The sequence below is a fragment of the Rutilus rutilus genome (genome assembly GCF_951802725.1).
Source record: "Rutilus rutilus genome assembly, chromosome: 13".
Lineage (NCBI taxonomy): Eukaryota > Metazoa > Chordata > Actinopteri > Cypriniformes > Leuciscidae > Rutilus > Rutilus rutilus.
This window is the reverse complement of record NC_140218.1, coordinates 14,825,414-14,842,533: the sequence shown is the minus strand read 5'-3', so window position 1 is coordinate 14,842,533 and position 17,120 is coordinate 14,825,414. Positions and strand designations below refer to the sequence as shown.

At 39.2% G+C, this 17,120-nt stretch overlaps 1 protein-coding gene across 2 annotated transcripts in view; it reads left to right on the top strand.

Annotated features, from left to right (window-relative positions):
* chchd6a (coiled-coil-helix-coiled-coil-helix domain containing 6a) overlaps nt 1–17,120 on the top strand; it is a 74,660-nt gene that overhangs the window by 20,078 nt on the left and 37,462 nt on the right. Inside the window, exons 6-8 of one of the 2 annotated variants that reach the window (XM_084427349.1) lie at nt 171–194; nt 2,094–2,177; nt 13,356–13,426. In XM_084427349.1, the coding sequence (XP_084283475.1) occupies nt 171–194; nt 2,094–2,177; nt 13,356–13,426 (179 nt within the window). The remainder of the gene's footprint in view (nt 1–170; nt 195–2,093; nt 2,178–13,355; nt 13,427–17,120) is intronic. The other variant, XM_084427350.1, reaches the window with a different exon arrangement.

Sequence of the window (17,120 nt, the reverse complement as noted above, 5' to 3'; positions counted from 1 at the left end):
ACTTCATGTCTTCTTCAAACCTAATAATTAACATATGGATGTACATTTTCAAACGCGTCGTCGATATGTTGAGAAGCTATCTCTGGTCTGAGTGTTTTTCTTTAGCTGTGTGTTAAGTGATGTTTTCTTCTTCTTCCTCCTCCTCCTCCTTTCATTCTCTCTTTCTCAAGCCTGCCCCTGAACTGGATGCCTGGGTAAGCACGGCCTATTCCACAGTCGTTGTTACATTTCTCTTATTCACTCTTTCTTTCTTCCTATCTCTCCGCGTCTTGTTCCCTCCTCATTTAAACATGGTGTTTTGGTTTTCATGCATTAAGCCCTGATTGTGAGCATGCAAACCGTGGCGGCCGCCGTGGCGGTTTTCGGAGCTACCCAGCTAGAAAATTGCATATGATGCTCATGCTGATGGAGGTGATTTACTGCTCGCTCGAGACAGGAGGCAGAGGGAAGGGGGTGATTATGTATGCCCGTAATTTGGGGTTGTGCTTTGTTGTGCACTGTTGTCTGGCTCCTACCGTAGATGCGCCTCTCTCCCGGTCAGCACCACGGGGCGCCTCTCCTGCACGTGCGTCTATGTGAGAAAGCACGACAGTGTGAGTGCCGTATCCCGCTGGGCCTAATGTATCCGTGCCTCGTACATAGTTACGGAATGAGAGAGATGCTAATTACAGGGGGGATGAGCCAAGCATGTGTGCGAGCATGTCGCTTTCTTCGCTCCCTTGTCGAATATTGTTTGAATACTTGTTCTTTTTGCAGCTTTGAACTCATTTTTGTATGTATGCTTGCGCTTGTACATCCCTCAGTGTTGTGTAAGGTTATCACTCCTATTGCTTTTCAAAAGCGCAGATGTTTGCATGCTCATAAATAGTCCATATCATCTCAGGGAATCCCCCCCCCTGCTTTGTGCATGCATAATCCATGCCAACCTCACCGATCACATTATTGCACACCTGTTTGAGCGTCACAAGCATGGACGAAATCACCTTTAAATTGTGTCCTCATTTTCTCTGTTTATTTTTGGAATCCCTCCGTGTTGTAAATCCTCCTCAATGATTTTTTCGAGGGCTGAAAATCTTACACCAGCTGTCCATTTCCTAAAGTCTCTGGCAGAGTCGGCAGAACGGTTTTAAGAGCTTTTGCTCCATGCTGTTTGAGTGAAGCTGCGCTGTGCGATGTCCTACGTCCGGCCTCTCTTGAGTTTGGTCAACAGTTTTGTACCAGTCGGGACATATGTTGCCGAAAGCATTTGCTAATCCGGTGCCCAGAAATCTGAAAACCTTGACGAATCTTCTAGAAATGCCAACAAATAGTGAAATTCCAGTGATGACAGTTGTTCTTTCAATGTCCTGAGCTTATAAGCCTTATGGTTTTTTGAAAAAAAAGGTTTTTTGAAATTAATATCACCAACTAGATCGCAGGGCTTGAGCCTGGGCAGCATGTCACTTTTTTTTTGTTAGGCCTCACATTTATTTCTAAGGAACTTAATCAATGGATTCTAGACTCAACAATATTTTTTCCCCCTTACTGGCTCAGTCAACCCAGTAGTTACCAACATTTTAACTGGCTTCACCAAAACTAATTTTTATATATATATTTTTTAGCAATTTTATTTATTTGCTAGAAATAAAAAAATTGACATTTAAAAATGTATTTGCTCAAATGTTTTTTTCCCCTCTATTTTTTTTATTTATTTATTCTTAATTTTTGCAATTTGTTGAAAATGAGCAACCTAAAAATATTTGCAGGGGGTTTTTTTTGTATTTGCTAGAAGTATTAACTTTTTTATGTAGGTACAATTTGATTTAATATTTTGTTGGCAAAATATTTATAAAAAAATGTACATGTATTTATATTTATTTTTATTTTTATTATATATATATATATATATATATATATATATATATATATATATATATATATATATATATATATATATATATATATATATATGTATATATATGTGATGTGTTTATTATTATTATTATTATTATTATTATTATGTTTTTTTTTACAAAACAAGAAATTTTGCAACAGCCCTGGAATTGGTCAAGGTGAGCAATTGAATGACACAAAACTCATTTACTTCATTGCAGGGGAAACAACTGGACAACAAGGAGGCAGAGCTGAAGGCGCTGGATGCTTTCTACAAGGAACAGATCACACAACTACAGAAGAAGGTTGGTGTCTTCTTTGGTATTCTTTCCAATTTCATGATATTTTTATACATGCTAAATACTGAATAAACTGCTTACTGATACTAATGGTTTCAGTGTTTAAATGATCAAATACCATGGTACAGCATCCATTCCATTTCTCGGAAAAGCTTTGAAATGTCTCGCTTTTAAGTTCTGTCTTCCCGTATAATTTTCACAGTTGATCCCTGACATTTTTGAGAAGTAAAAGTTATGATGCGGAGCCTCAAGGAAAGGTATGCATAAGCAGACTCCGGATCAGTGGGTGGTTAAGAACTTGTTTCCACGCTGTTGTCAGTTTTTCCGCTTCACGCATGGCTATAGTTGTCGAAGACGAGACGCGTCTGTTTGTGCACAAGTCTAGTTACGCCATAATATTTGAGGATGAAAGCACAGGTTATCCTCTACTGCCACGTTCAGTCACTTTCAGAGAGAGATAATGCCCAAGCAGGGCCATTTTCCACTGCCCTACCTTCAGCCATCTATCCTTTGTAAATGACTGGACAGAGATCATAATGGTTCAAACAGCATTGAAGTGGGAATCTGAAGTGCATTGGCTCCATTTGGATGGGCAGCAACACCAACTGCCTTTATCCGCTGAGTTCACACCTTGATTAACCCCCATTGGTGTCAAAAAACGAATAAAGTTACGTTAAATGGAAAGGGCTTGCTCGGCGCGGCAAGGGGCAATGGTGCAGAAAGTGCTTTAGCCAAAGCCTCAAAACCATTCAACTATTGGCAAATGAAGTCAGAGTCGCTCTCCAAGATTTGTGATTTTCCTCAGTCCCCCCTCATTCGTTTTCTCTCTCTTGCACTCCCTCCCCCATTTTTTTCCTACGCTCTCTCTGAGGTCTTATCGACTGCATGCAGCAGGCAAAAAGTGAGATTTGCTTCTTCCCCTCTTTACCAACATGCCGTAGGAAAAAGGCCCATCGTGTAACTCTGGCCGTGCTGTATGGAAGTGGTCCATAAAAAAGGCATTTTTTTCACATTGTTGAGTTACTTTATTGACAGAGGTGTGAACTAATTAATTACAAATACTCTTGTTACTGTAATTAACTTGTTTTTTTTTTTATCAGAAATTGTACTTTAAGTAGTTTAAAAATTGTGTACTTGAGTAAACTGTTAGTGATGTATCTGTACTCCGCTATTTTGCCTCTATTTGTGGTCGTTACATGCTTGTTTTAATTTTATCCATCAAAGTGATTGGATCAGGAGAAGGTAATCGGTCTTTCGACTCCCTTCAAATCAAATCGCACACAGAAAACTTTAACCACAGCTTGAAGATGGCTGTCAAAATGCCCGGCTTGGCAAGTGTCCTAGCAGGCACAGTCGGTAATGCCTTAAAGGTACAATATGCAAGAATTTTGCATTAAAATATCCCATAATCTCAAGGCCAGTGTTATGTATTTTGTTAAGTTGATTACTTACAATATCCCAAATGTTTCCAACTATTTTTAAATCGTGAGAAAATTGCGCTTTTAACCAAGGAAACGGGGCGTTAGAGCAGGGGGGAGCTGGGAGTCGCCAGTCAATTGCGTCACATCCGCGTTACCCTCGGTTTCCGCTCGTACTGCGTGGAGTCCTGGACAAATGCGGAAGATGTAGTTGTAGCGTCTATCAAGCAACAAACGTTAGCTTGTTTCGTGCAGTCGTTATGGAACACAATTATTCTTTACCGATTGCAGCTGGTTCTGTCGACAAAGCATGCTTAATTTTATATTTTCCAAATGTAGCATTCGGTAATAGTTATGTTTATGTAAGGGAAGTAGTATTGCTTTAGATTTGTGTTTAGTTCATTGACATTGTTTATCACGTCTGGTGTTTATGGCCATGTAAATAAATATAGCATGTGTTATACATAAAGATTCAGTATTTTGGCAAATGATGTGGGTATGTTCGAATGTACTTTTACAACAATTGTTTAGAACACGTAAAACTGCGCCGCGTTATCACAACAATGAATTTGACAAATACAGTAACATCTATGATAACTAATTTAGTATTAAACCTTACTTTTCTTGCGGTTAATTCATTTTAATGAAATAAAAGTGTGATGAGGTTTAAGAGTCAGGAAGGAAGAAGATGGGTTGGCGTGACTGGGACTCGTACTTTATTAAAATAAAGCAAAACAAACAAAAGTCGCGCACAACGCGCATTCACCGTGGCAACCGCGACGGCACAAAACAGTTCAAAAATGAGGGCTCGGATCCACCGGTTTTCTTTCTCTGCGTCCAATTTTCTCTTCAGTCTCTCTCTCGTTCCAGCGCGGCTTATAAGCGGTCTCTCCACGCGGATCACAGCAATAAGACACAGGTGTTCGTCATTTGCACTTGACCTACTTGCGTCCCACGCTCGTCTCTTCTCTCTCCCATTACAGACCGCGCTGAACCACGCCCCCAACCAAAAACCCGGAAAAGCACTGTTTATTATATTTATATCTTTGTTCTATTGCTTTAATTTGTGGCTTGTAGTTTGACTGTTTGTTCTTATTTTATTACAGTCTTGTCTTAAAAAATGTTTGACATTTATATATTATATTATGTTATATTATATTTATATTTACACACTTTTTACCATTTGCATTATGCATTCCATGTAAAAAGTCTGCCGAATAAAATAAGACATTTACTAGCCAATGGCAACCCAAGCTTCAGTGAGTCTATAGAGGGTTGGTCTACTGTGGTTGAGTCACCTTTTTTCCCAGAATGCACAGCAATTTTTGAAGAGCCACTGCGAAAGAAATGTTAAACATTTTGGTTGTTTACAGTGGTTAAGTAATTATTTTTGATGAAGAAACATTGTGACGTAGTTGCAATGTTAAGCAAATTTGGTTGATTACAGTATTCCTGTGCATTCTGGGGAATAAAGTGATTCAACCAGTGCAGTCAGCAAAATTTGTTTGAGGTTACAAAAAAAATGGGTTATATCTGCAATAAATCTAGAATTTTTTTTGCAATCTCTTTCTTTAAACGCACTTTTATTATATTGTCAAAATATAATATCGCTCAATCTCTTATTCGTATGTATTGGTACATAAACCATTTTTAAAACATATTGAATTGTTTTGGTTTGTTCTGAATGGACTTACAGTATTAATTTTATTTGTGCAGGTCTTAAAAAGCCTTACATTTGAACGCACAACAGTATTTAAACAATGACTTTCAAGGAAACCTTTTTAACCTAGTTGCATATTAACACTCAATGAATTCGGTTGATTACCATGGTTGAGTCACCTTATTTCCTGGAATGCAATATTTGTATAATCTCAGTCCAAAAAAAAAACCACCATAATGTTGTTGCATATTAACGTTGAATACAGTGTTTGGAACAAAACAAATCGCAAGACCGTTCCTCCATTAATAATAATATGTGGTGTCGTTTTAAATTCAGTGACTAAAGAATATGCCATTAAATGCAATATTTGTATTCTCTCTATCATACTGTATTCAGAACAAGAGAATAACCCAGCCACCTTGACAGCTTTAGAGAGATAATTCCTCTCTATTTGACTCCCTCACTTTGTTCAGCTTCTCTTCTCTTCTTGCTTTGTTCATATAAGCTGTACTAAGAGGGTTGCTCACTCACTGGCTTGAAGAATTGCCTTTTTGTTTATTCACTTTGGGTCCAGTGATTCAGGGGAAGGAGATGGAGATGAATGTTTTTGGTACATGCTCCATTATGATGCGAAAACAAAGGATTGCAAAGGGAAATATTAACACTGGGACCGCATCCATGGTGGCTTGGCCGGGCTGATAATTTAACGCTTGTGTCTCTGAAAAGAGGGGATTTGTTCCACGGTGTACAGTTAACGTTGTTCGCACGCAGCAGATTTACACTCCACTGTCTTTCAGACTCAATTCATGTTTCATTTTGAGCCGGAGACAGATTTATAATACACTTCCAAGCACCGTTTTCCATTTTGTCTGTTTCTATTAAATCTACGTTTCGAATATTTCACTGGACATTAGTCCTTGTATGGGAAGGTATAAAGTGAATACTGTTCATTTTGATTGAATATGGAGCTTTGGCATAGCAGTTAGAGCACATGCTCAGGTAATGCATTCTGGGAAGTGAAGCGTTTTTCCACCCTGGTCCACAAAAGTTTATTTTATTTGAAATATTGCTATGCATTCTGGGAAATAATGACTCAACCACTGCACTCTGTCTGTCTGTCTATCTATCTATCAATCAATTGGTCTGTCTGTCTATCTGACTGTCTGACTCTTATTATAGCCATCACTCTATCTGTCTATGTCTTTCTATTTATCTATCTATCTATTGGTCTGTCTATCTATCTATAGACCTTATTCACAGCAGCGCCATCTTTGATTTTTTAACGTGAATGAAAGCAAGGCTGTGAGGATGGACATTAGACATACATCTCTTCAGTGGGTTGTTCTGTTATTTATGCATTTTTCTATTGTTCTGCTGACGAAACCCTGCAAAAATATCTTTCCAAGAAATTTCAGTTGACAAAAAACTCCAGACAACAAGAGCTGTGGAAGTGAACTAAGAGCTTTATACAGCTTTTTACAGCAGATGACATTGAAAACATAGTAAGTCTAACCCTCACAGCCTCGCTTTCATACCTGTCATGGCCCTACTCTGAATAAGGTCTATTGGTCTATCTATCTGTCTATCTCTCTGTCGGTTTGTCTGTCTATCTATTGGTCTGTCTGTCTATATCCATCTATTGGTCTGTCTGTCTGACTGTCTGTCCGTCTAGATTGTAGTTCTTTTTCTTACATAAAAATTATTTATACATTTCTTTGCATTTCAATTCATTTGAACTCAATTTCCTTTCATTCAAATTCCAATTCTCTACCTCATTCCAAATTCAATTGAAATTCAGAAACTGAATGTAAAAGGCATTCTCAATTCAAATCTGAATCGCGCACATCCCTGATTGAAAGTCCAACAAAGTCTCTTAGATGGGTGGTATGGAAGCGGTTAACTAAATTTATGCCACAAGTATTCCGCCAGGGCACGAGGGGGTGGTCCACGTTGTGTCAATCTCCGTCGCTGGCTAAGGCCAGACACAGGCTGTGAGGATTAATGGCGACCCAGTGCTAATTACTGTGCGATCATCATAAATAAACATTCTACATTGGGAGCTCCCCTCCCATCTATACACACGTGCACACACACATAAACACTCGCTATCTCGCACACATTGAGGTTACAGACGAGCTATCTTCTGTCTAATAGCAAATAGGATCAACCCAGTGTGTCAGATGCCCCAGTATTTATATTTACCTCATTACAAGAAAGCGCCGTTTGCCAAAGGGATCAGAAGCTGGCAATAAAAGGCGCACAGAGTGTTTGCAGTCAGGCTTTACTTGCCGTGTGACACAGTCAGACCACGGGAGAGGGATAATGCAGGCAGTTGGCATGTCTGCTCAGACTGCTGTTACCCCAGCAGGAGGGGTTTTTTTTGGGAGGGGGAGGGGGGTGTCTTCATGACAGACCTCTGAGAGGTGTGGTGTATCCATCCTGCTTCACCCGTTTCCCGTCGATGGCAGGTGCGGCTGAAGAAGTCTATCTCTGCAGCGCAGGCGAGCCACCGCAGGAACGTTCTCCACGCTGCAAGTGGCGAACGCCTTTTATCGCAGTAAAGTGGCATCCCCCCCCCCCACCACTTCTTTTTGAAGGTGGCACGCATAATCGCCTAACATCCATAAATTCTGCCAAAGACGGTGAGTTAGCACAGCTGAAAGCGAAAGCTGTAAACAGCAGCATTCCGACACCATTTTGAATTAGAGCTGGCGCTCCCTAATCCCGCTAAAGCTTCTCTAGTCAACTCATGTCTGCGTCCCGCTCTTAGCTGCTTCGCACTCTCAAGACAAGATTTTTTTTTTTTGATTGCCCTGCCGTTTTAGCCTCCCCCGCTTCGCTCTTTCTCCCTTGTCACTAGTTGCAAAGCACTTGAGCGTGGGTACGAGATAATAATCCTCCTGAAAAACTGGCAGCTGGGCTGACGTGCTGTCAACGCGAGCCCTCTTTCTAGAAATTCCCTAACCGACCGCGGCAGGCTTCACCTGGACGGAGACGAGAGCGGCAGGTATCTGGACCTCTTTGGCCTGGGGCACCAGCACTGCCAAATCCTAAATTAATTTACTTCAAAGTATTTAAAATTTCAGTTTTATAATTCTTAAGCAGAATTATACATAATTCCATTTTTCATGCTGTGTTGAGTGTTCGCTGATGTCAGGGGCTGCAGGGGTTTAATAGCTTGTTGACTCTGTAATGGCGAGAAGCTGGGAGGTGGAGCAGCATTACAATCAAGAAGAGGACTTTTTGCATACGTTTTTGCTGTGTTGCATCTCAGTATGGTAATGCAAAAAGTAAACGCTGATGAGTTGACAAAATGTTGCTTTATGTTGCATCTGCTTATTCAGCCTTATTCAATTTTCGTACGTGTCTTGCTTGATTATATAATCGTCCACAAGTAAATCTGGACATGGCTTTTAAGATGTAAACAAGGCCTTTCTGACATAATATCCGTTTTTGCTGTTCTAAGTGAAGACTATCTCCTACATATTTGCAGGTGGTTAAAGTCAAACAGATCCTGACCTGCATTATTATTTTATTTTTTTTGAATAATAATTTGTTACCCACAATCCTTTTTGAAAGAAGTCTTGTATGCTCACCATGGCTGCATTTATTTGATCAATAATACATTAAAACAGAAATATTGTGAAAAATAGTAATTTGTTCATTTCTAGCATAAATCTATAGTGATGGTCAGATATCATTATCTTGAAATGAGGGCATGGGAAATGTCATAAAGGCTTTGAAAGTGTCCAAATGTTGTAAATCTCTATCTCTTTTCTTTTTTTTAAATATTAAAATTTTCAGCAGTCATAACTCCAGTCTTCAGTGTCACATGATCCTTCAGAGAAACCTCAAGAAACATTTCTTATTATTTTCAATGTTGAAAACAGTTGTTGCTTAGTATATTAAATTGTCACTGTATAAAGAAATAGGGCTGCCCCTGACTAAAGATTATTCTAGTCGACTAGTAGTCATTCATTCAAGCCATTAGTCGACTAATCTCACAATTATATTAATTTAATTACTAACTACTAAAACATAATGAGCCTTTTAACACATAGGCGTAAGCCTATTCCTCACTCAAGTGCACACATAAAGATTTATGCAAAGCACCAGCAAAAGTAATGATTTTGAATGTGTCAGGAAAAAATAGCAAGGAGATTTTTATTTATTTATTAATACATTTGAATTATTTATTAATAAACTACTGTTTTCCGAGTCAGTGTAGGACGCAAAGATGAAGTTGACGATGATGCTGACTCGCCATACAGATTACATAATCAGAGTATTTGTTTTTGTATTTTGTTTCTGTTTATTGATGGCCGATAGTGAAAATAATAACTTTTATCGGCCAATACCAATTGTTGGGCGATACGTCGGTGCATCTCTAATACATACTTTTTGTTTTGTTTTACTGTATATGAGTGTACAAGATTATCACATTCTGTTTGTCTAAAGTCTAAAGAATTGAAGTCTGTCAGGTAAAATATGAGTTCACTGATATAATCCAATTGGTCTGCCGTTTTATACCATGCATTGCCCCTGATGATTATGTAAATACTTAATGCACGGGATTACGTTTTAAATAAGTTTAGTGGTGCAGCACTCTAATATTTAATAATATGTAGCCTCAATTGTATCTTACCCATTTATGCCCTACTAGGATAGGTTGTACCTTATGTATAACCGGTGCAATAGGCCCCAGATGCAATGCCTGGTCCTAGTACTTTATTCTGTGTAAGTGCCACAAAATGTAACCGTTCAACCAATATGTTTTAGCAGTTTTTTTTACTTTGACTCATTTTTGCTTTTAGGATTCAAACCCAAACCCTCCACAATCTTTGCAGTATATACGTAGCCAGAGTGTCTTGAAAAAGTGCACTAGCAACTATGCCGCGGTTCTAAAATTGAAGGTTCTTTTTGATAGTACACTAACATGGTTTACTGTCATAATGGATGGTTAATGTTTCGTGTCCATATATTTCCCAGTGCTGATCCCTGTCTGTCACAGGAAGTGCTCATCCTTAGGAGGAAGTCTTGCAGCAAATGCACCCTGCAGTGAAGCATAGCTGCCCGATACAGATTAAAATGCTGATTGGATTAGAAATGCAGCGGCTGTGACTGAAAGGCAAGGGTGTCACTGACGGGTAGTGCCAGGCAAAGAGGAGAATGACAAAGCAGGTGCCAGCTGCGTGATTATAACGCACAAATCCTTTCCTGCTGAGATGCTACAGGAAGGGACGCTCTGTGCTAATGCATGCGAGGATGCGAGAGGGAGTTTTCATTTCGGTAACCCTGATCTTTCCTCTCCGTGTTCTCATTTAGTCACTTGTTCATTTCTAACATAAATCCATCCAACTGCTGTATTGGAGCTGTGATGATGGTCAGATATCATTATCTTGCAATGAAGACATGGAAAGTGTCAAAGGCTTTGAAAGTATCCAAAGACCCCACGTAAATCTCGACAATTGCTTCAGATCTATACGCAAGTGTTTTTCATTTACAGAATTAGTGTCCTAAGCTCACTGGCCCTGGCAGGAAAGCTCTTGTTATTGAGGATTAGTTTTGTTTTACAGCATTAAGTGTTTCCCGCTGGCATGAAAATGACCCTGAATTGAAGATCTGTCAGGGATTGCTCCCTGAAAGGATAAAGGGATTCAGGAAATGTATTTGGGTCAGTGTGTCGGTAATCCTGCTAGACTGCATCATACTCAACAGTTTTCACTCTTTATTTTGCATATAATAAAGGATCCGCCCACATGCTATTTAACACTTTCTACAGCTTCAAGCCCTCAGAATGAGATTCAGTCAGTAATGTTGCTGGTGATGGAGAGCATGTTAATGAATACATTACCGCCCACATTTACACGTCAGCAATGCCTATACGGTGTTGAGAAATGTGGCCCGCCCATTGTGAGTTGGAGGCATATATATATATATATATATATATATATGTTGTTATGGAATTCCGAGTGAAGCGGCTTCTCAAACGAGAAAAAAAGGGCGGGACTTGATTTTGTTGGATGATCATTGGATGGCTGTGATTTGCTATTGTTCGATCTCATGTGAGTGACGGGTTGGCCTCCCCGCTTGCCAGTAAACATGTAATCAGAGAAGAGAAGAAATGTCATAGCAAGAGCGGGGGAGGTTATTTTGATAAATGATAACAAGGGTACATTAATTTAAATAAAATGATGTACACGGATAAATCACTTATAATAAATGCTGCAATATTCCATGAAAAAAAAACAAGAATAGTCAATTTTGATTTCATGCTCACTTCAATGGCACAGCATTAAAAAGAAGCGTTTCATTCTAAGGATCAGAGAGAGAGAGAGTGTGGAAAATGGTCATAAGTAACTAAAAAATGTTTTTTTTGGTGCACAAAACCTTGTTACATAAGTGAACATCAGGGGAAAAAGAAAATGAACACAATAAATAACTTTTTTTTTTTTTTTTGCAGGTTCTGTAAATGGCTTTGTATTTTTATAGCATCACAATCTGAGAAAAGTCCCCACATTTCCTGTGTAACTGGTGCCTAACGCCTCATTAAAACCCTAAACATTTTAAGTGTAGTTGTCTTCGTTATCGTGCTTAAACAGCCAAACATTCTTCTACTGCAAGAGGTAGAGGTAGAATTAGAAAGCTGAAAACTATTAAACTATTAATTTAAATAAATCAGGATTTAGAGGTTCCCAAGTCTATATTCTTTAGATTTTGGGATGAGTGGAGCTTCATACACTCATCATTTGGCTCTTTTCCGTTTCGTTTTTTTGCCTTGCAGAAGGGAAAATCAGAAACATACAAAAGAGTGTTCAGTGTCTTGATGTGACTCATTTAAGTTCCATAATTGTCTTCCCAAGATGCATTTTCTCTCCCAATGGCCTTTTAAGAATATTTGCACTGTAAAAGTTTGGAATCAATATGGAAATGTTTATATTTTTGAATGAAATTGTAGTTTTTGGACACCAAATAATAATAGAGTTCTCGCGAGAGCACAAATTGAATTTGCTCAGTGAGTCACTCTGGCGTCGAGTAATGATGCTCATTAAATATGCCCTTGTATCCGAGCTGCACCAATCACGTCGGGTTATCTGATATAGGCGGGCCAGAGGCGAGCTAAACAGATGACGACAGCGCTGTGACGTCGAAGTCATTAGTAAACATTGCAAGATGGCTATGGATGAACACCAGTTGTTTGAAGCGGCTTTGGCCACTACAATGAACGAGTTAGACTTGGCTTTTTATCTAAAAGAGGAACAGAAGATTGTTGTGATTGGTTGTGATTGGTCGTAGTGTTATCCAATTGCGTGCAGTGACATTTTCAAATGCATGCTTGGTGCCGCCCCTCGAGCTTGGCGATTTTCATTAGTCGATGCCAGACTAGAGTTCTCAACGGGCCTGAAAATAACAACCCGACCCGACCCGGCCTGTGGCTTTTAAAGCCCGGACCCGATGTAACCCGACACATCAACATGAATTATCTGCCCGAACCCGGCCCGCGGCCCGATTATTTTTTTTTTCATACACGTATTATCATGACCAGCAGACGGAAATTCAAATCAACCTTTAATGTTCACGCCTTTTAACAATACAAACAACTGAAACAATAAACTTTAAATATATAAATAGGCTGTAGTAGCGACGGTGAATTCACCTGAGGCAAGTTTACTTTTCACCAACTCCATCTTCTTCTCCAGGCTAAAGGCGTGCACGCAGCGGCGTCAGGTCTGCCCCCGCCCCTCTCCGTGATGCGCTTGCACGCAGCAGCCAGACTTTCTTTACGGTGAACAGCAGCGATGATTAATAAATGTTTTGTTTTTTTCACTGACTGGAAAAGATTAAGCCCGAGGTCCGACCCGACCCGAGTCATTTGATTATATTTTCGACCCGAACCCGCGGGTCCCGTCGGGTTTGTCGGGCCGACCCGACCCGTTGAGAACTCTATGCCAGACCCTTCATCTTTCAGATTTGGGTCTGGATTTCCAGTCTAACCAATCATTAAAAATAAAAGTATTCTATTCTATTCTGTCAGCTTTGTTCATTGTATAATCCCCCACTTGAAGGTTCATCTCATAATCAGTATCTTCATTGTTTGTGTTGCAGAATGAGGAACGCTTCAAGTTGTCCGCTGAACAGTTTCACACTGCTGCAACAAGGAGTGAAGCCAATATAAAGTAAGAAGAGATTACAAAATTGTCACTTAATTATAATGCAAATATTTTAAGATTAAAATGAGCGATAGCAACATCTGCTTGTGTTCAGGGCAGGATTTAGCGTTAAGGAACAGTCAAAAGTTTCTTGCAACTAATTGTTTTTTATTTGATTAGCTAGAAAAATTGGACTTCAGAGTTGTTGTTTTTTAGTTAAGTGGCCGTAAAAGTGAACCGAGTTTAAAGGTTCCAAGTTTAAAAAGATGATGCAGACATTTACTAAACAAACACGCCTGAGAAAAAAAAGGTTATTTTGTTCCGGTTGATAACAGCCGCATAATAACCTTGACTTTCCTGAATAGAGATGAGATTTTTTTAGTGCCTTGAAGATGTTTCATTAAATTAATGATCATGTTGCCGGCAAGGTAAGCCTTTCTGCGGTCCTCTAGTTTACTTCCTGAAATACTCTATAATTGATGATAGGGTCAAAAGCAAGGCACCGTCGTAGCCTTGCTCCGTTGCTTTCAAAGGAATATGGCCTGGTTTCTATGGAGATAGGTAATTTCTGTCCCTTCTCGGCAAGTAGAATGAAAGCAAGTGCATGTGGAAGGAACCGAACATGCCAGATTCTCATTAACGAAAACGCAACATCCGAAGAGCCGCCCTCCCCCCAAACATCGATTATTATTCTTTGCTATCAACTTCATGTTGTGGTCGCTATCTGTCTCTCTCTCACCTCTCTGAAGCCGGGTGTGGAATTGGCGAAGTTGAATTGCATTTGCGTTTCATTAAAGCCAATTTCTTTCCTCCTATGCAGGAGACACAAGCATTTTGTTCTCTCTGGGTTTGAGTGAATCTCCAGCTGCTGTAATTAATGCAGATTGTTTGTAGCTCACCATGACCCCACCGCCGCCCAGAGCTGCTCGCCATTCACTGAGGCTGACAATTTTACTCGTCTCTCTCTCTCTCTCTCTCTCTCTCTCTCTTTCCTTCCCACTACTTTTCTTCTGTCTCCACCACAGTCTCTGCCTCTTTCCAGCCATTCTCTCTATCTCCAAATGTATTTTCCTTCTCTGTAGGCATTTCAAAAGATTCATTGAACGAATCTTACCTGCTCCAAGATAAATCAGATCATTACCACATTTGATTTTTTGGGGGACAAAAAATGTAATGGTTAAAAACTGAAAAAGGTTTCACACTGCATCCTTATCTTTTATGAGGGAATGAATTGCGCATTGCAGAAGAACTGTACTTACAGTGGTGTACACTGATGAGCAAACGTGTTATGACCAGTCACAGGTGAAGCGAATATCGTTGATCATCTCCTAACAAGGCCTTGGACCTTGGAGCAGCGGAAGAAGGTCTCCTGGTCCTAGTCCCATTTTCTTTTACGTCAAAAACTGGCTGTCTATATGTGCGTCGTTTACCTTGGAAAGTGATGGCACCAGGATGCACGTGGAGCGGTGGAGGGAATGTGATGCTTTGGGCAATGTTCTGCTGGGAAACCCTGGGTCAAGCCATTCATGTGGATGTAAATTTGAGACCAGGTACACTTCTTCATGACAATAGTGTTTCCTGGTGGAAGTGGCCTCTTTCAGCAGGATAATGCACACCACACACTGTACACATTGTTCAGGAATGGTTTGAGGAACATAATGAAATGTTCATGATGTTGCCCTGGCCTCCAAATTCCCCAGATCTCAAACCAATTGAGCATCTGTGGGATGTGCTGGACCAACAAGTTCGATCATGAGCATGCGCATTGAAAAGGCAAATGCATGACTTATAAGTAATTATAAAAATAATATAAATGTAGCTATAACTGTTCTGATAATGCAGTATAGGTCTTAATGAGTCTTTATAAATGTATTTATAAAATAGTAAGACTTATAAGTATAAAAGGAGCTATAATTCATTGTAAGCATGGTCTTCATAGAAAGTGTTTCCAAAATATTTCTTGAGCTGCAAATCAGCATATTAGAATGATTTCTGAAAGGATCATGTGACACTGAAGACTGGAGTAATGATGCTGAAATCCCAGCTTTGCCATCACAGGAATAAAGTGCATTTCTATAATGTATTAAATTGTTATTTTAAATTTAAATAAAATTTGATAATAGTACTATATTGCATTTTTCATAAAAAAAATGCAGAATTTGTGAGCATAAGATAATTTAAAAAAGAAGAAAGAAATCTTCTTGTAGGGTATAATCTTTCATATATATATATATAAAATATTAATAATATCTTTCTTTTTTCAGGTAGCTTTACTACCATACCGTCTATGCTCCAAAAACGTAAAATATTAGTATTTGAATCTTTCAAATATTGCACAAATGACTAATATAATCACATGTTTGTCCTGCTTAAGTGCTTATAAATGCATAGCAAATGTAAACTACTATATAAAAGATAAATTTTAGATTTCAATATATTATTCAACAGTTTTAACAGTAACAGTTTACGTTTAAATTTCCGAAAAATATTGGCTGATTTTTTTCTATTTTCCTAGCTGAAACTATTATAGTTTAATAGTCCTTTTATTGTTTTGTCATTTCCTAGACAACAAATTAGATAAAAAGGTATCGTTAACTAGCGACAGGTTAGCTAGCAGTTTAACTAGAATCCATCTTTTTTTTTCCAGTTTGATTGATTTCCGATTCCATGATAACAGCAGTGACTGATTGGTGGATGTCTTAACAGAGAATCCACTTTTTATATACTATATACTTTTAACCCTCTTCAGAGCGTGTGGTTAGTCTATTTTGAAATGGATTGTACATAAAAATAATTAGCTCTATGGATATTTTTGAAAGCCATTTTTCTTCTGGATCCCTTCTGTTACGTATGGCTGTTCAGCTGAACCCCCCACAGAACAAAGCACTGTGGGATCTTTTGTGCCTTAGCTAATTTTAGGGAAAGGAGGGCAATCACTCAAAACATTAAAATCCTGAATTCACCAGACGACTCTTAAACTTGACTTTGTTTGAAAATACAAAAATAACACTTTTGACCGTTAAACCTGCAGATGGCTTGTGACTAATTCTCTCCCAGCATGCTTTGTGCTAGATTTAAAGAGGGATTTGAAACGATAATCTCGCAAGGCCGTCCCAGTGCGCGAGGTATCGTGTAGCATGGCAACGCGCCATTGAGCTCAGTTCGTCAGATCGAGTGTACGTGATTTACGTGTGTAAGTGTTTGTGTTAGCTTGTTTCCTCTCCTGTCCCTCTTGAGTCTCACAGGTTTTTGTACCAGCTGTCGGTGAGTGCCAGTCTTGGGTGCAAAGATGGCAAAGAGGCAGTGCTTTGAGGCTATACAAACGATGTTGGCACCTGGGTAATGAGCTTCCCCCTGGGGATGTCTCATCTGCCAATCAGAGCACAGAAGAACATCTGTACATGACTACTTCAGTTTTTGTGTGTCTTTGTTGGTAGTGTATGACCTTGTTCTTTTACTGAAACGGCCGAGTTGAAAGCAGACTGAGGCGTCTCTTTAAAGTCGACATGAAATGGTGTTCGCAATCCTTTTTACTTTTGTAATGAGATGGTGAAACGAGAGGAAAAAAGTGGACGTTTCGTGACAGAATAGAGCCAGATGTCTGGAATTGAAAGGTTAACACAAGGAAGTTTGTTTATGTCCAATGGATAGTTGTTGCAGTTTTTTTTTTTTTTGGGAGAAATTCAGAGGTCCACATTTTTAAAGGGGTCTTATTATGTTT